This window comes from Delphinus delphis, chromosome 13 (assembly GCF_949987515.2).
Source record: "Delphinus delphis chromosome 13, mDelDel1.2, whole genome shotgun sequence".
Classification (NCBI taxonomy): domain Eukaryota; kingdom Metazoa; phylum Chordata; class Mammalia; order Artiodactyla; family Delphinidae; genus Delphinus; species Delphinus delphis.
Window position 1 is genome coordinate 42,286,799 of NC_082695.1, and position 19,606 is coordinate 42,306,404.

General features: G+C 35.0%; 1 protein-coding gene across 1 annotated transcript in view; it reads left to right on the top strand.

The window, feature by feature from the left end:
- TAF4B (TATA-box binding protein associated factor 4b) overlaps nucleotides 1-17,634 on the top strand; it is a 113,366-nt gene extending 95,732 nt beyond the window's left edge. Inside the window, exon 15 of the mRNA XM_060028825.1 lies at nucleotides 15,942-17,634. Within this exon, the coding sequence (XP_059884808.1) occupies nucleotides 15,942-16,109 (168 nt within the window). The 3' untranslated portion in view covers nucleotides 16,110-17,634. The remainder of the gene's footprint in view (nucleotides 1-15,941) is intronic.
- Nucleotides 17,635-19,606: the final 1,972 nt, after the last annotated feature.

The following is a 19,606-nucleotide window of genomic DNA, read 5'->3' on the forward strand; positions in this document are numbered from 1 at the left end:
TTTTCTTAAATTAAAAAAAAAAAAATCAGTCTTCTGCTTTTGTCCTCCTGGGGTTCTATTGTGTTTGGAAAGCCCTTTCTTAATAATTAGACTTATGTGTTAGTATTTTATCATTTCAGCTTTTAAGTATAAATCTTTGGTTCACTCAGAATTTGTTTTGAATAAGAGTTGAGATCTGGATTTACCTTTACTCCCTCACGTCCCCCTCATTCTCCCCCAGGCTAGCAGATTGTCCCAACACTGTTTACTCAATGATTCTTTCCCCACTGATTTGAAATGCCACCTTTATCACAAACAATTTTGTGTCAAATACAAATTTCCATATGTATTTGAGACTGTTTCTGTATACTCTGACCCAGTGCTAGCTAATAGAACTTTCTGTGATGAGAATGTGCTGTCTGTGCTGTCCTCAGCAACTACATATGGCTGTTGAGCAGTTGAGCTGTGGCTAGTGTGATTGAGGAAATAGTTTTAATTTTTTTAATTAATGTAAATTTTAATAGTCACATGTGACTAGCAACTACCATATAAGTGCAGCAGGACCAGTCTAGTGATGTATATCTGTTTATGGCTATTTATGTATTAGTACCAAATCTTTCTTTTTAACCATCTTAACCATTTTTAAGTGTACAGTTCAGTAGTGTTGAGCATATTCACATTGTTATGCACCACATCTCCAGAACTTTTTCATCTTGCAAAATTGAAACTCTATACCCATTAAACAACTCCCCATCTTCCCTTTTCCCAGCCCCTGGTAACCACCATTCTACTTTGATTCTATGAATTTGACTACTTAGATAGCTCATGTAAATGGAATCATTTAGTATTTGTCTTTTTGTGACCGCAAGTTTCCAAATCTTAGTATATTTTAAAATATGGTAACACTAGTCCAGTAGAGTTTTTTATGTTCCTACTTCTCTAGCACAGGACAACCCACTGCCCTTTATTTTTGGTCTATTTGTATGTAAATGTGTAAATATTTTATTAAAAGTGGGCATGCTATTTCATCATTAAGCATATTCCTATAAATATGGCCTAGTTAGCATAGTTTTTTCTTTTTGGCAAGAACAGTTACTTGTAATCTTTTTTCATCCACATAAAATTATTCTTTATAATATTATAATTCCTTTGAGAAAGAGCTGCAGGGATGTCTGAGTTCCTGCCCTACTTTTTGATAATGGTAGCTTTATACAACAAATTCTGTTAAATGTTTGCTTCGTGGGGAAGCATCATAGCATCATAAGTACATAATAGTTTGGACGCAGTCAAATCTGGGTTTGGGTCTTGACCATTAAGTTTTGTAACCTTTGACAAGTTCTTTATACCTCTTACCTCAATTATCCCCATCTGGAATATGGGTGTAATACCCGCCTTACAATGTTTTAAGGATTGGATTATGTAAAGTGCTTAATTAGTTCCTGGCCTCAAGTACAGGCCTAATAAATTGTCATCTTTGTCATCATAGTAATAGTACCATTATTTTAGCTTTTAATAGAATTTTATAAGTAGTATTAATGATCCATAGTGAATTTGAACTGTTAATCATTAATCTCTTCAAAGCTTCATTTTTATGTCTCATTTGAGTTCGTCACAAATCTCAGAAACATTAAATGTTCCCTGGTTTCTAATAATCAGAGATTTTAAAGAATTTTTCATGGATTGTATGTTTGAATCTGAGGAAGTCCATAGGTTACAGGGGGGAAAATGAAATGTACTGTTGATGTTCAAAACAGTGATTAAAAAAATATCAGTTTATATGATTTATCTATTAGCTTTAAAATATAAGCTTATTTAATTTTTAAATTTCAAAACAGATGTGTTCTAACTTGGCTATAAATATACTGAAGTGTGTGTTTGCTTGGTGCTTCTTCAGTTTTGAGGACTTAGGCCTGTATGTTTTCCCCTTTATTCCTGGACTTTAAACTTCGATCGTTGTCAGACTTTTACTGAATTATAACAGCGAGTACTTTTAAGTAATGCCAACCTGAATTGAAAATATCCATTTCTTTAATGAGTTGGTGACATTTTAGTACAATCCTTATTTTGAAATTAGCTGAAAACTATTTTTTTGTTGATTTTTATTCATGGTGTTTTAACACCATGAATAAGCATATAATAAGCATATATAAGCAAGAATAAGCATATAATCCCAGAGGGGAGTGAGGTAGAGTCTTGCTCTTTGAAGAGTAAAATCCTTAGTTCAAATGCAGGTTTTTAGTACTGAAGAGAAGAGGTTTCAGTTTGGAAGATTGCATAAAACGGTGATTTTAAAAAATGTAAAATTCAGAGAATTAAACTTAGAATGTTCAGCATTCATAGATTATAATTTTTGTTGATAATAAATCAACAATAATAAATTTGGAGAAATTCGTTTTAGACCTTCTTCCTTTAGTATATTTTTCTATTATGTAAAACAAAGCAAAACTGGCTCTTATCCTTTAAAAAATCTTTCTAGTTGTACAATTTATACATTAAACTATTCTCTGTGTAGATTTACATTGATATTCTCAGAAGTCTTGGTAGAGTTGAATAGCATCAGCTCCTGTCTCCTCGTGTTAACCTGGCAAAAAGCAACAAGTACCAGTTATCATTTAGAACCAAATTATTTGTTTCATAAGCCTGTTGACTCTGGGCGGGGCGGGGGGGGACTTAAAATTTACTACTTTGGAGTATTTAATTTGTCCTTAATTTACTGCTGTGTGTTGAAGTTATATATAAGAATATATGCATATGAAATTAGTTCTTAAATTAACATAGGCTGTACAGATACCTATGCAGTAATCTAGAACCTACTTAAAGATTTAGAGTGTTTCCATGTGTATGTCATGTATGTATACGCTGAGGTGATGTGTTTGGGGTTCTTTGGAATGTTAAGTCATTAATAACTTTACTTCCTGCATTGATTTTAGGTCCTTGGATTATAAAGGCTCTATCTTTTCTCTATTAGCAATACTTTCAAATAGTTCACCTAACTTAATGAGCCAACCATCATAACAATATTTCTTTATTTTATTGAAAATAAAGATAGGTTTTATTTTAACCTTATAACATATTGGCTTGAAAATGCTGATATTTCTTTTAAAAGTAAGTGGTTACAGTGCCAGATCAACTACATGATGCTTATAGTATTGATATACCTGGTATGTGTTGCTTAAAATAGTGTTCATTTGCTAACCGAAACAAAGAAATTATTACTATATAGGTAAGTGTATGTCCTTTCTATCTAGAAGCAGGTTAAAGTACTACCCTGTAAAACTGTAAGAATTTTAGAGGAAGATAATGAGGAGAAGGGGCTTTTTTGAAACGTTTCTTAGCAATAAATAGAAAATTTGGTTGAATCAGAATTGCTTTCAGACAAACATATTTTTTTTCCACAGCTGAATTCTAATTCAGAGATAAATGTTAGATATTGATAACAGTTTTGCTATATCTCCCTACAATTAAAGGTGCATTCCTAAAATTCATTTCTTCTTTATTGTACTTTTTAAATTTGTATACCTTGAAAACAAGGCATTTCAGTTAGGCATACTTGTAAATATTTTTAAAACAAGCATTCTTTAAATATTATTAGCCAAGCAAATATTATTTGGATAGAACCTATAAAATGATTCTACTGCAGAGCCCTAAGTCTATATTCTTAACCATTTATGTTTAGTGGTCTCACTATAACATTAATAATAGAAATTATCACATTGCAGTATTTTATGAGTAGGCTTAAGAAGGTGAGAAAGGACCATTTTAGAATAATGTGTTGAATTCCATTGGCAAGAATATTTCATGCTACAGCTTACAGATGAGTGATTTCTGAGAAAGTTTCATTAATTTTTACATGTATTTAGAGATGAACTTTTGAAAAAATCCTGTATCTCAAATAGTATTCCACAGCAGTTTGCTATAGATATTATTAGAACTTCTCTGTATAGAACTTGAGGGTCTTGTGATATATCTATTGTAGCAACTTACCTTTCCCTTTAGCTCCAATTTGATGTTTAAAGTATTAGAGTACTTTGATTTTGGGGGGACAAGGTAGGGAGAGGGAAGGCAGTTTTCAGAAGACTGTGGGCAAACTGCAATAAAAAAATCAGGATAAAGAAATAAATGATGTTGCTATAAAGGAAACAATAGAGCTTTAAGAATCTTTCCATATGTTTTCTTTGTTATTTTAACCTGTGTGTAGGTGCCCTAAAACAGAACGTCTCTACTCTGCTAGATGCCTAGTCCTCTGAAGGGCAAAGTACACCATTAGGGCCTAACCTGTTTTAGGTTAAAGATATCTCAGGGTTTGAAAATTCATTTATGTGAATTTTTTGGTACCTAGTATACAACTTTGAAAATCAGGTGGGAAATAAAGGTTTTTTTTAGAAACTAAACTGAAATTGTTTGAAGAAAAATCACAAGTTACTATGAAGCAGTGTAAAAAGTAATAAAATGCATTGTGTTTTGAAAAAAATTTTTTTCTTGAGCTGTTATAATTTTCTTCTTAAGAAAAAGAAAAATAATTGTAGTTACTTCATAGACAGCCAGAAATCACCTGAGCATTCTACTAATTTGAATATATCTGAGAAAAAATTTATCAGAGTCATAGTAGCACAAACATTTGCCTGTCCTCATGATTTAATACTATATCCTCAGTGTCTTAGGATGTCTTTGAGCGTTCAGGAAAAGAATTGCTTACTGGAGTCCAAGAACTATCTCTGAGATGCTGAAGAAGTCTGTGTGGTGGGTAGCCATTTTTTTCCCTCCATGCTAATCCTAACAACAGTATTCTCTGTCCCTCTCTCATTATTTCTGTTCTTTGGTGGTGCGCCCCTTCAAGGAAGTGGAAGTTAGCGAGTTAAGTGCCAGGTAATGATGTACCTGTTTTTTAAAACAAGCACTCAGCATTAGCTTCCTGCTCATAGACTAAAATGAAGTCTGGGGAAGATGGGATGTCCTGGAAAGGCAGTGATGGTACCAGAGAGTGTTCTGTCCAAGAACGGATGGAACTTTGCTGGTTTGTGTGCGTCTGTATCAGATAAGAGGAAATATCAGGAGGCACAGTTAAGATGGATTCCATTGCTTTGTCTTCTTCAGAGGAAGATGATTAGGGAATTTCTGGACTTAATTATTTCCCCCATTATTACCTTTCCAAGAATCTTCAACATGGAGCAGGCTAGGGCTTCCAAAGCACTAGACGTGTGGTGGTCTCAAACACAGACTCCCCCACACGTTTCTTTGTACCTGCCAGAAAATATTATTTTGTTCTTATTTCTTGACTTTTCTTCTCTCTTCCCACCCACCTTTATATAAGGATAGTTGTATAGAATTATTAAAATCAAAGCTCTTTGGAATATAATATTTAGAATAGATTTCAGTGATAACTTTCTTCCGTTGTTTAAACTAGTATGAATTTACCTAGGTATGGTAAGATCCTTTCCAATGCTTGCAAGTTTCTTATGAAGTCTAAATTTCTCTGAAATGAAGAAGACTCAGTTTCTAGAAGAGTACTATCAGAAGGTAGATTATACATTCAACAAATGATTATTGATTTTGGGGGGAAGAAAAATGTCTGTTATACTTTTAAGATAGTACTGCTTACAGCAAGGGGAATAGAGTAGATAGCTTTTTATTTGGGAGAGAAGAGTGTTTGTTAACTGATCATGTTGAAAATGTCAAAATAGTATAAAAGAGTATTACAAACAGCTCTTAAGTTTCTTGGGTTACCCTTTCCAAAATTATCCATGCATGTATTAGGTTAAACCATATGAACTTGCCGTTTTCATAGGTGAAAAACTATCAAGTATTGGCAATTTTATATAGTTCTACCTAATATAATCAAATATATATATATATTTACAATTGCATATATAATAATAGTTTACTTTTAGCAAGCACTTAGAATGTATTATCTTGGTTAGTCCTTGTAACTCCTTTGTAAAATCATACTATTATTTTCCCTAAATGAAAAAGTTGAGGTATAGGGAAGATTACTTTTCCAGAGTTCCACAGTTAGTAAGTAGAGAAGCCCAGATACACATCCAGAGAATTTGATGTTTGTCTGTGCTCTTAATTACTATAATGGGATCATCCTAAAAGTACTGTTTTACAATTTGTGAAGCACTGCATCTTGGACATTTTTCCATACTGGTACATACTTTTGTGCCGTAATTCTATGATCCACTGATAGACATTTAGAATATTTTCATTGGTTTGTTATAAACAGTTAACATCCTCTATCTTCATGCACCCATTTATTTTGCCAAATTGATTTCTAGAAATGGAACTTCTGGGTCAAAGGGTATGCACATCTTAAATTTTAATAGATATTTCCATAATACTTTCCAAAAACTTTGTGCCAGTTTCCACCACTGTGTGAATGCCTATTTTCCCATTCCCTTTTAGCAACAGATGTGATCAGTCATTTCAAAATATTCTAGTCACTACAATTTTTCCTTTATTGTATCTCTACCATTTCTATGTGTCCTCTTCAAAGGTTGAGGTTCTATTTCTGTATGGAAACATGGTGTCGAAGTGTGAAAAACCTCTAAAATACCTTATGAGGGAGATACTTGGGTTTTTTAATTTTTATTTAAGCATTAAAATTATTTATGGACATTTTCTTTCATAACTTAGAAATGTGTGTATTTTGAAATAGAGAACTGAGTTGAATTCTTATGGGTATTTGAATGATTGATCTTACATAGATGTCATTTTGTTTACCGTATTTACTAGTTTTCATTATTTGAGGATCTGAGTAGATTATAATTGAAATATTAAGCCTGAAATGATTTGAGGAAACACAGCAGCTTAAAATCTACTAGGGGACAAACAGAATTAGAGATTTCAGATTACAGATTTGTTGTCATCTAACACCTTCTATAAATATCATATAGATTCATTAGAATTTAGAGCATTATTACTTTAGATAAAGAAGCAGCTTTTTTATGTTTTGAGATATATTTTTCACATTTTATTTTGCTCACACTTCCATAAACAAATATGCCTCTTTTTTGTAAATGACTTAAACATAAATCTGAATTTTAGATGGATCTTTAAAATTTTCCAGAGATTTAAAGTCTGACACCTTGTCAACTATCTTCAGGGACCCCCTGTGAAATAAGTTGAATTGCACATTATGGGTTTATCTTCCCTCCTTCCCAAATCCCCCTTAAATGTTAGTAAAGGAGTGAAAATGACATAAATACACAAGAATAAAGAAGAGAGGAGAAATCAGCAATAAAATTATTTGGTAGTTTAAATGACAGTAAATTTCTCTCTGAAATATTCTGAAATAAAATGTTCAGATTTTCAACTAATGTTACCAGTGAAAATCAGGTTTACATGGAAAACAATGTATCTGCCTTAAGCATTACAACAGTACCTATTTAGAGTATGTTGTTGAATTCCTATTTATGCATTTTTTCCTAAGAATTGTGGAGAGTATTTAAAAGAATAAATATAAGTTGTTTTTGAAATGTTTATTTGAACTTGTTTGTTTGACTTACCAGACTGTGCCATTATTTGGATTTTTGTTGAGATAAAATTCACATACCACACCTCATCATTTTAAAGCATGCAAGTCAGTACAGTTGGCCCTCCATATCTGCTGGATTCCACATCCATGGATTCAACCAACCATGGATTGAAAATATTTGGGGTAAAAAATTCCAGAAAGTTCCAAAAAACAAAACTTGAATTTGCTAAGTGCTGGCAACTATTTACATAGCATTTACATTGTATTAGGTATTATAAGTAATTTAGTGGTGATTTAAAGTATGCAGGAGGTTATATGCAAATGCTATGCCACTGTATATAAGGGACTTAAGCATCCACAGGCTCTGGTATCCATGGGAGGTCCTGGAACCAATATACCTAGGGACAACTGTATATTCACATAGCTGTGCAACCATCTGTCTCTATGGATTTACTTGTTCTAGGCATTCATATAAAAGGAATTATACAATATTTGGCCTTTTGTATCTAATTTCTTTGACTTAGCATAATGTTTTCAAGATCCATCCATATTGTAGCATGTATCAGTACTTCATTCCTATATATGGTTGAATAATATTCCATAAGTTGTTTTCTTTTCTTTTAACTATAATTGTACATTTGTCTATGTTTACCTGTCGATTTTTGCTTCTTTTATTTGATGGTCTTACTAAGTGCAAACACATTATGTCTTTTTGATGAATTGCTCCCTTTTGTCATTGTGAAATTGTTCTCATTGCTAATATTCCTTGTCTTAAAGTTTACTTTGATATTATTATAACTACACCAGCACTTCTTATGCTTAGTATTAGCATGATTTATCATTTCTCCATTCTTTTACTTCCAGCCTATCTGTGTCTTTATTTAAAGCTGGTTTCTTATGAGTAGCATGTAATTGAGCTTTGGATTTGTATCCAGTCTGAAAATTTATTTGGACTGTTTAGTCCATTTACATTTGATGCAATTATTACTATGATTAGATTTGAGTTTACCATCTTGCTATTTTCTGTTTGTCCCTCTGTTTTTTTGTTTCTCCTTTGTTGTCATCTTTTGAGTTAACCAAGTAGTGTTTTAGTATACCATTCTATATCCTCTTTTGGCTTTTTAACTATACCTCTTTTTTTTTTTTTAATGGTTGCTTTACGGATCTGTTTAAAGGTACAATATGTATCCTTAACTAATTATACTCAATCTTGAATTAATGCCATTTCATATATCATGTAAAAACCTTTTAACTATATAATTCCATTATACAAATTCCTCCCATCCTTTGTGCTATTGTTGTCACCTATTTTACTTATGCATATGTTTTAACCTCCATAGTACACTGTACTATATCACTTGGTCATATATCTCTTAAAGAACTTATGAAAATAAAAACAGCTTTTTAATGTTTACCATTTCTAGTGCTCTTTCATTTTTCCTGTAAATTCATATTTCTTTCTAGTATCATTTTCCATCTGTCTATATGCAATTCATCAACTCCAGAATTACCAGAGTTTTAATTAAATAAACCTAAAGCTACTATTAATACATTTAAATATATTGGTAAATCTACCTTTAGTTGTGAGGCACAGCAATCCTTACTGATGTTGTAGTTTTTTTTAACATTTACAATCCTTCAAGGATAAAATTAAAGTTGGCTCTGAAAGAAAAATCTTTAACTGGCAGTCCTTTAAAGAAGTTAGCATAAAATAATAGATAAAACTTAGTTCTGAACATAGGTTACTTGAGTTTTCAAAGGACTTTGTGTCTTAATTAAAGGTAAAGAAAATCACGAGAGTATAAAGAGGAAAGTCCTGCTGACACAGGCTTTTCAACTTGCAGTAAGTTACTGCTTTTCAGAATTGATATTTATTTGGTTATTTGCTGTTCTTGTGTGTTGTGTTACTTGGTGGGTTGAAGCACTTACCCACTGTTTGGAGAAAGTGGCAGAAAATAGCCTTTTGAGCAAATCCCATCTGGTGGCAGCTTGGTGGGGATGAGTAATGCTGAGGAACAAGTCATCAAAGGATATTACCTTTCAGCTTTTCTCCCAAATTTATTTGGCTTAAAGCTAAGAATGACAGCAGGATCTTGATTTAAAATGTCCAAAGCCCATAATATGGCTCATTTTCACTATTTGGTCATTCATATAACTGATGATATTGGGTGACACTTGATGCATAATTGTACTACAAACGTTGATTGGATACCAGCTAAGTGCCATATATATAAAATATTCACAGGTACAAAATCCTTCCTTTCCAGTGAGTGAGAAAGAGGTTGTTGCATTGCACTGAATACATGTGACGGTAAAGTAGAGAGTACAGCTAAAATACACAGGAGTTGGACCTAATCTAGACCTGGGGTGAGTCTGTGTTTGTAGCATTGGGGAAACAGGTTACCTGAGTTGAGTCTTAAAGGACTTAGTCGAGTGATGTGATGTAAGGATAGGACAGAGAGATTGGAGAAGGAGTTCCAGGAGGAGAGAATTAACTGTCTGGAACAAAGAGGAAAAAACATTCTGTGGCATGATCAATAGTTTGAGTTAGGAAGAAAGGAATGAGAGATGAGAATGTGGGGAGAAGCTTTGGTATGCTCATGGTTGACTGTATTTGTCATGCTTAAATACTTGGACTTGGTCCTAGAGGTGGTTTTTAGCCACTGGAGCATTTTAAACAGGAAAACGGTATTATCAGATTACTTATTTTAGAAAGATCATACTCACAGCAGTGTGAAGAATATTAATACTGGAAATAGTTTCTTAGAAGGTTGATGAAGTCATCTTAGGCAGAAGATAATGGAAGTGAAAATATAGAAGGATGTAGATGATTTGGAAACTATTAAAGAGGTTAGAACTGATAAGAAGTGATAGATGGGATTAGAAGAAGAAAGGGTTGAGGATGACACCCAGTTTTCTGGATTAGGCATTGGAGGTGAATGGTATTACCATTCCTTTAAATGAGAAAGAGAAGAGGAGAAAGGCAGGAGTAATGATTTGAAACATGTTGAATTTAGGATACATACTTTATTAGGAAATTGAACAATGAGTCCTAGAATTTAAGAAAGTGTTCTTTTGGAGATAAAGACACGAGTGGTCATTAGCATAGGACAACCAGTATTGTCTTCACAACTCTCATAATCACACAACTAGAATTAGAACTCAAAGCCCACGATTATACATCATATCAGTCTATTTAGACATATTACTTCTATAAAGACTGTTGAAAAACGGATACTTAGAGGTGACAAAATTCTAGGGTGGAAGTTAATATGCAAGGTTGTCTGTATTCTGAAATAACTCAAAGGAATGAAAAGAAGGTGATAGAGGTGAGGGATGTGTTACTTCATAAATTCTGCTTGTTGACCAGCAGAGGGCAGGCAGTCTCACAGCTCAGTATTTTCTGCTCTGTGCTGCCCTTGAGGCCTAGAAGCTCAGGTCTTTCAAACATAGATTTTCAGTGATCTTATTACATTATTACACTAAGGCCAGGCATCCAGGACACTTTTATTTATCTTTGCTACCAAGACTTAGAAGATGTTTGATTTTTGTTCTGGAGCCAGATTTTCTTTCCACCCCCTGTGCCCTATGTCTAGTTCTTATTTTTGCTTAAAGTTTGAGACTTGAGTCATCCCTTAAGAGCTGCCATGGTGACATGGGGTTAGAATAAATCAAGTAGAGAGTCTGAGAAATATAAAGGATCTTTGCCTTTTAGAGGTTAAAATGCCCAACTCTTGTTCCTGGTCGACTAAGATTCAGGGACACATTTGTGTTTTCTTGGTCTTATGATTCAGGGACTAGAATGGAAGGAATGGACATCAGCTCCTGCAGACAGTACTGATAAGTGTGGTTGGTCCTCCACTGTTTGATCTGAGGAGCTTGTGAAAGCCTTCCTGTCCCAGGATACATCCCTCATCCATTTGCCATGTGTCTGTAATGCCCATTAGTTTACTTTTTAGCTTTAAACATTCAAAGCTCAACTAAAATTTAAAAATTTCTCTAGGAAGGACAAGGTTAGTGTGGCAGGACAAATTATTTAAATTAGCTATGACTTATGAGAATAGGGCATTTAAACTAGGGGATGGAAAAAAAGATCTGGAACTAGGATTATACTGTTTCCTGTTTATAAACCTTCAATGCCTCCCAACTGACAAATGACATTTATAGACTGTATACTGTATGCCAGGCATTGTTCTCATTTAATCTTCAGGCCAACCCTGTGAGATAATTACAGTTACTGTCCCTATTTTGCAGATTAGGAAACTGAGGCACAGAGAAGTTAAGTAATTTGTCTGAGTTTCCTTATGGAGGAGACAATGTGTATTCACCACCATTCAGTCCCCCGGTATATCTTATGCTGCCAGAACAGTTCCTTTGCCCATAGTAGGCACCTAGTAACCCAGGTAACTTTTGAATTGAATCAGTACATGGGCTAGCATGAACTAGTTAGTATAGCAGTAACATAATTTAAGGAAACATGGAAAAAGAAGTAGAGACACTTCTAAAAGTTTTACCTCACAGCACCTGCTCTATTAAGTTGGTGGGAAATGTGAATAATTGGTTATTTTTAATTACTTAGTGTCATTCTTAAAATGGTGTCATTGCTCTGAAATTGGTAACTGACAGTGTTCAAGTTTTCCTTATTAGAGCAAAAACATTTCTCAGAAGTTTCATTATAAAAATATGAAACTTTGTTTAGTGATATAATTGAACAAATTGAGGGCTAACTTAATTGACCTGGCAGTGTTGAAGAATGTTTACATTTAGGTTCGGTTACGCTTCCGAAAACATCTGTTGTACACTTAGTAAGTGAATTATTTCTTTCATCTTCACTGAATTCCATCTTCTATTTTACCCTCTATTCATCTAAGTGAAGAATTCAGATTAAGGAATATCTTCACGTAGAAAGTCGATTGGGAAAATCCTCTATTTCAGAAACAAATAGTACATTGTCCCCAACAGGTTTTTTTTTTCTTCTTACAAATGGTCTCCTAACTACATTTGTGTTCTTTGGCACTGACAGTATAGTGTAACCAGAAATCAGCCCTGGGTGACTTTGGGCAAAGGACTTGGTGAGGAAGAAAATAAAAACTGATGGTGAAGGCAGGTTCGACCACCCGCTTTACCATGGATAATTGAGATATAGCTGATTATTCTGGTCAGGTCAGTATGAAGCTGAAAATTCAGATTGTGGATTTTTTCAAATCATAAGCATAGGAATAAAAATGCTATATATTTGTATCTAAGTTCAACAAAGATTAACTTCCCAAGCCAGTCACTATTTGGGGGAAGAGAATGCTGTCACCTTCATGAAGTTGTGAATTATAAAAGACATTTCTGTGGGATTACTGAATGTCCCTTGGGGGTTGTTTCATTTATAACATTGCCTCAGGCCTTCTGCTGCATCCTGTTGGAATGACCTCCTTTTCAACCCTGTGCTGGCAGCTGTGATGTGGCTCTTTCCCTGGGATCCTTCAGGCTTGTCACATGACAGACATGAACTGTGACCCCTTTGTTCCTTACCCAGATGGTTCGTTCTCCATAATTTTTTTCTATTTAACAATTTTGCCTTATCTTCTTTCCTCTTTTCCCTCTTCATTTCCCTTTGTATTTCCTACCTACACAAGACTTTTTTGGTAGCAGTTTAATTTTTTTATTGAAGTAGGACATCAATGCAGAAAAGTACCCAAATCATGAGTAAGCTCACTGAATTTTCACAGCAGAGCACACCTATGCAGACAGTACTTAGATCGAGAAAGAGAACATCGCCAGAATCCCAGAAAACCTCTACTATCCCCTTCTGGTTACCACTCTTCTCCCTTAAGGGGAATCATTATCCTGACTTCTATAGCTTTGCCTGTTTTAAACGTTATAGAAATGGAATCAAACCATATGTATTCCTTTGCATCTGGATCCTTTCATTTAATATTTTGTGACATTTGTCCATGTTACTCAGTTTGTTACTGCTGTGTAGTATTCCATTTGTATGAATAGTCCACAGTTTATTCTGCTCTTAATGGGCGTTTGGATCGTTTCTAGCTTAGGGCCATTATGAATAGTAGTGCTAAACATTCTCATACATGTCTTTTTATCAAAAGACATGACATATTTCTGGATATTTACGTAGAAATTAAATTGCCAAGATATAGTATGTCCAACTAGCCATTTAATTTAAATATTCATGTAAAACACTAAACGAGTGATTTTTGGCAAACTTGGTAGGAAAGATCTATAAACATATATAGATTCAGCTTTAGCATAATATATCTAATTTTTGGCTAAGAAAAATGCCTCTAGTTAAATATACTGTAGTTTTAAATAGATAACTCCTGTATACAGCAAAATTGCTGCTCAGTGCCTGGGACATTAACTTTCTTCCTAATTTGTCCTTTTATCCAGTGTTCCAAAGCTGAGTTGGTGGGCCCATTCTGTAAAAATCTTATGAGAATATTTTGATGGTGATAATTTACAAGAGTTAAGATTATATCTGTGTTACACCACCTCTAAGTTAGTCTTTTTGTCCTTATTTTTTAAACATGGACTTTCCAAAATTTGCTTCATGGATGCTTTTGAATGAGTCTGACCTAATGAGTATAGAAGTGGGATTGTGATATCATATCCCTTCAAAAGTGAGTAGTATCTTTGAAGGACATTTTATTCGATTGTGAGGTAAAGTCGAATGTAAGAACTCCCAGTCATTCTGTGTACATGTATGGAATTAAGTTCACTTGTTTTGACCATAGGGTTTTGGAGACCTTAAAGGGGATTTCCTTACCCTCCATCAAACTAAAACAAAGCAAAAAAAAAAAAAAGAGAAAACCAGAAATGTAGAGGGAGTAATTAAAATTTGAAGGTTATAAAAAGATAGTAATGGAACCAGAAGATTCGCTTCCTGTGTTAGAGGAAGTCTTTTGGGTAGGGAAAGGAGGGTTGCCAACTCAATTGAGATGTTTTTGAAACAAAGTATAGTTAAAAAAAAAAAGAAAAGAATAAAGGGTTCATTTTTGCCAAATTATTCTATATCTGAATTTTCTGTATTTTTATTTCTTCTTCCAAATCTTTTTTTTAAATAGTGGTGTATAGACATATTGATACTTAGGAAACTTAATATCTTAATACAGAAGTATTGGGTTTCATTCAGTTTTGAAAGACATTTAGAACTCGTGTTAGTTGTTATGTTTTAAACTGGTGTATTCAATTGAGAAAATATTGCTGATAATCCGTGTTGTTCTGTATACTTTGCTAAGCCATAGAAGGTATAGAAATGATAGTCCCTGTCCTCAGAAAGCTTACAATCTAGTGGGTATGTGCTGGTGGTGGTAGCGTATACAAATTACTATAATACGATGTAAGATAATTACCACAGTAAGAATTCTTACGGGGAAGGGGAGGGTAAGTAGACCCATTTGAAATGGGTCTTAAAGGATGAGTAGGTTAGCCTGGAATGGCCTTTCGCTGATCTCTGCAATGGGAAGTAAGGCTGAAGAGAAGCCAGGTAATGAGTTTGTACCTGATATGATGTATAATATAGAACAGGCTAAGAGCATTCACTTTATTATTTTTTTTAACATCTTTATTGGAGTATAATTGCTTTACAATGGTGTGTTAGTTTCTGCTGGATAACAGAGTGAATCAGCTATACATATACATACATCCCCATATCTCCTCCCTCTTGTGTCTCCCTCCCACCCTCCCTATCCCACCCCTCTATGTGGACACAAAGCACCGAGCTGATCTCCCTGTGCTACGCGGCGAGCATTCTCTTTAGATCAAATTAAAAGTTGAGTCCCAGCTCAGTGTTGCTGTGTGACCTTAAACAGATTGCTTTAACCTGTCTAAGCTCAGTTTCCTCACTTGATAAATGAGGACAGCACCCATGTAACGTGCTGCAGTGTTGTATGAAAGAAAGATCATGTGTGGAAGGTGCTTAATGTAGCTCTCAAAGTATAATAAGTGCTCAAGTAGCTACTCTGGACAGAGGGGAACCATTGAAGGTTTTTGAACTATGGAGTGGTGGGATCTGAACCATGTGAGGCTTTCACTTTTACTTTTATAATTGACAAACAAAAGACCACACACATTTAAAGTGTGTAATCTGCCAGGTTCTTACATATATACACACCTGTGAAATCATCGCCACAATCAGAATTATGACCACAGTCATCACTCCCGAAACTTTTGTCTAAGACCTTTAAAGAGGACAGTCTGCCCTGTGATGTGCAGCAAAGAACGGATTGAAGTGGAGAAGTCAGTTAAAAGGCTGTGGCCATGGTCCAGGTGAGAGAGAGTGACTGAGGCCATGAACTAGGTGTGCTGGCCATGGGCCTCCCCCAAGAGCCTGGGCTGCTGGAGGACAAGCTGCATCATGCTATTACCTCCAGCACCTACCTCAGGGGCCAGAGGCTAGCAGGCTCTTGCTGAATTGACAGGTTCTCTCTTTATGAAAGATTGCTTATTTTAAACTTGCTTCTCCCTTTACTTTGTATAGGGTTTAAAAGACAACCTTTTTGCTTCTGGGACATCCAGCCTGACAGCCACCAAACAGTTGCTTCGTCCAAGAATCACAAGAATCTGCCTCAGGGACCTGATCTTCTGTATGGAGCAGGAGAGGGAGATGAAGTATTCCCGAGCTCTGTACCTGGCCCTTCTGAAGTGACCATGGCCCTCTCCATCCTGATCCTTGCTACTTACTGCCAAAGAAGACATAAAGAGCGGTGTCACATGGTCCTGAGCTTTCGGTTTCTGGAAAATAATCACCGATAGGGAAGACCATTGTTTACAGTTATATACTTTTATTAACTCTTATGTATTCCATTAGGTTCTTAATGACTAGGAATCAGCTTCTAAAAATAGGTTGTGAAGTACGGTTTATTTACACAGAAGTAGGCATATGCCTACCTACGTGTTTAATTACAGCAAGGCTCTGTTTGTTACTCCCTCCTTCATTTGCCAAACTATTAATAGGTAAGGCGTCTTTCCCTAGTACAGCCTGCATTGAGATGCAGGGGGAAGAAAAGAAGGGTCACCGCTTACCAGGAAACTATGTATTTCATCCTACATGGAACCTGACTCAAAGCATTAGGTTTTCTGGGCTGGAATCAGAAGTTGCTTAGCAAGTGATGACAGTTGCCTTCTGTGGTTGAAGGTGACAAGCCACAGGGTAAGGCCAGTGGTGGCTTTTGTCGGCTGAGTCCCATTGTTGTTAAAACATTGACAAATGGGGATAGTTTGTGCCTGAGGTTGCTGTTCCCTGGTTCACCTCACCACCAGCGATGGAGGGAAATGAAAACGGAATCATAAAACAGGAAATATGCTGTATACACCTAAGAGGGGTCAGTGGTCGAATTGGAACTCCGAACCAACCAGTACATGTTTTGTTGACAGGATAAAAATCACAGCCCAACCAAAAAGGAGAATGTATCAAACATTTTCAAATTACAGTATTTCAAAAGGAAGAAGTTATTCTTTGTTTTGTGTACTGCTTTAAATCTCAAGAAGGATAGTTTTATAAACTCTTTTAGTTACCCTAAGTTTTAAGCATCTTGTTGCATTAAAAAAAATCGTGATTGATGATTAGAAATTTTTAACAATGGGATTCCATTTTGGACTCTGTACTCAAAAGGTAAGGTCAGCATCTTACTCTTTGAGATCTTGGCTCTACATATATTATGAGAAGCATGTTATATATACTCGTCCGAGGAGGAAGCTGACATTTTGCAACGCAAACCCTTTTTTTTTTTTTAATTCCACTTTTGTGGTATGTAGCTGGTGAAAAATAATAGCTGTAGTTAGAATCACATACAGAAAGAATGCGTAAATCCTCCAAAGAAGGCTAAAGAAAAGAAAAAAAGGGAAAGCTGTGCTTCTTAGAAAAAGAATTCAGGGGAATAAAACCTCAAGTATGTTATTCTTCATCCTGTTCTTCCCATCGGGACTGTTATGGCCATATTCTATACTGTAGTAAGTTTCAAATTGGCCACATTTTCTGTTTCAGCGAGTTATTATGTAAAAATGCTATAAATTATGTGTATGTTAAAAGAGTCCTTTAAGAAGAGATCTATACCTAAAGTTGTTTTTGTATATTTAAATGCTTAGCTTTATTTTTTGGTAAAGTGCAGCACACTCCCATATTTGTGTGTAATCTTATTGATCAGATGTTTAAAATTATTTCAAATACTTCATTAAAATAATTATTTTATTATAAGAATAACTTTGCTCAGTCACTGACTTTGGAAATATCTCTGGAAGTCGGCCCCTGAAGGTGGGGGCAGGGCAGTAGATCTTTCTTGGCTGGGTTTGTTACTTTGGAGTGTGAGCATTTGGGTTCCAGAAGCTCACTTCAGATCCAAGTTCCTGTATCACTTTCTTTGAAATAGTTGTAAACTTGCATGGTATTTGACTCACAATGAAAGCTACACATATTCATTACAAAAGCTTCTCTTGCCCATCAAGGTTTTCTTACAAAGGTATTCTTTTTCAAAATTTATCCTTAATATACATTTTTAAACTTTGTTTAAAAATCCTAAAGTATATCTTACACACAGAAGAACAAACACAGTGGACCCAAGGTATTCTTCCACTCAGTTTGCAAAATGATGGCCTTGGGGCCGATTTGATCTCTAAATGTGATCTCTGTAACTCACATGGTGCTGCCAATAGTTTAATTCACAAAAATCTGTATTTCCACTTCTTTTGAAAAATTAGAAGATCTGGAGTCACTAGGTGTACCGTTTGTGTGACAGTCTGCTGGAGCCGACCAGTGGCTGTCCACTTCAGATGTGGGAGCGTAAGTTCACCTTCCCTTGCCTGATCCCTTTAAGCACTGAAGTGTGAGACTCTGCCTTCAATGTTGATCTTAAGTGATGAACACTAAAAGGGGAAAGTGCCAGAAATTCTCCATCTATTTACTGTTTTTTAAGCAATTTTATTGAGGCATGTTTTACATATAAAATTCACAATTTTATCCATTTAATTTTAATATGACCGATGGAACTTTTAAATTGTTTCCTCCTGAATATCTGTAAGATTCTTCTCCTCTTAAAAGAAGCAAAGTTTAACATTCTTGTAAAGCCTATATTTCTTTTTCTTTTTCTTTTTTTTTTATTGAATGAAAGATTCTTTAAATTCTCTAGCGCTTTAGTGCTTTACAATTTTCAAAAGTTTCACACACATGATTTCATATAATCCCATACTAACCCTTCTTTCCCTACTCCTGTAATGCCCCTCCCTCCTTCCCTCTCCCCACTGGTAACCACTAGTTTGTTCTCTATATCTATGAGTCTGCTTCTTTTTTGTTTTATTCACTAGTTTGTTGTATTTTTTAGATTCCACATATAAGTAATATAATACAAGTATTTGTCTGACTTATTTCACTTAGCGCAATGCCCTCCAAGTCCATCCATGTTACTGCAAATGGCAAAATTTCATTCTTTTTTATGGCTGAGTGGTATTCTGTTGTGTGTGTGTGTGTGTGTGTGTGTGTGTGTGTACCACATCTTCTTTATCCATTCATTTGTTGATGGAAATTTAGGTTTTTTCCATACTTGACAATTGTAAATAATGCTGCTATGAACGTTGGGGTGCATGTATCTTTTAAAATTTGTGTTTTTGGTTTTTTTGGATATATACCCAGGAGTGGAATTGCTGGGTCAAATGGTAGTTCTAGTTATAGTGTTTGGAGAAGCCTCTATACTTTTTTCTACAGTGGCTGCACCAATTTATTGGGTTGGCCAAAGAGTACTTTCGGTTTCTAAGTAAAAATAAAAGACACATTTTTCATTTTCACCAAGAACTTTATTGAACAACATATTCACCCTTTTGCTCCACTACCTTCTGCCATTTTTCAGGCAAGTTCAAAATTCCATCTTCCCCAAACCTTTTATCTTTTTGAGCAAAGAACTGTTCCAGGTGCTTTTTACAGTCTTCCAGGGAATTAAAATTTTTTCCATTAAGAGAATTCTGTAACGACCTAAATAAATGGAAATCCGAAGGTGCAACGTCTGGTGAATACGGCGGATGAATCAGAACTTCCCAGATAAGCTGTAACACTTCTTGCCTGGTCATCAAAGAAACGCGGTCTTGCGTTATCCTGATGGAAGATTATGCATTTTCTTTTGACTAATTCTGGATGCTTTTCATCAAATGCTGCTTTCA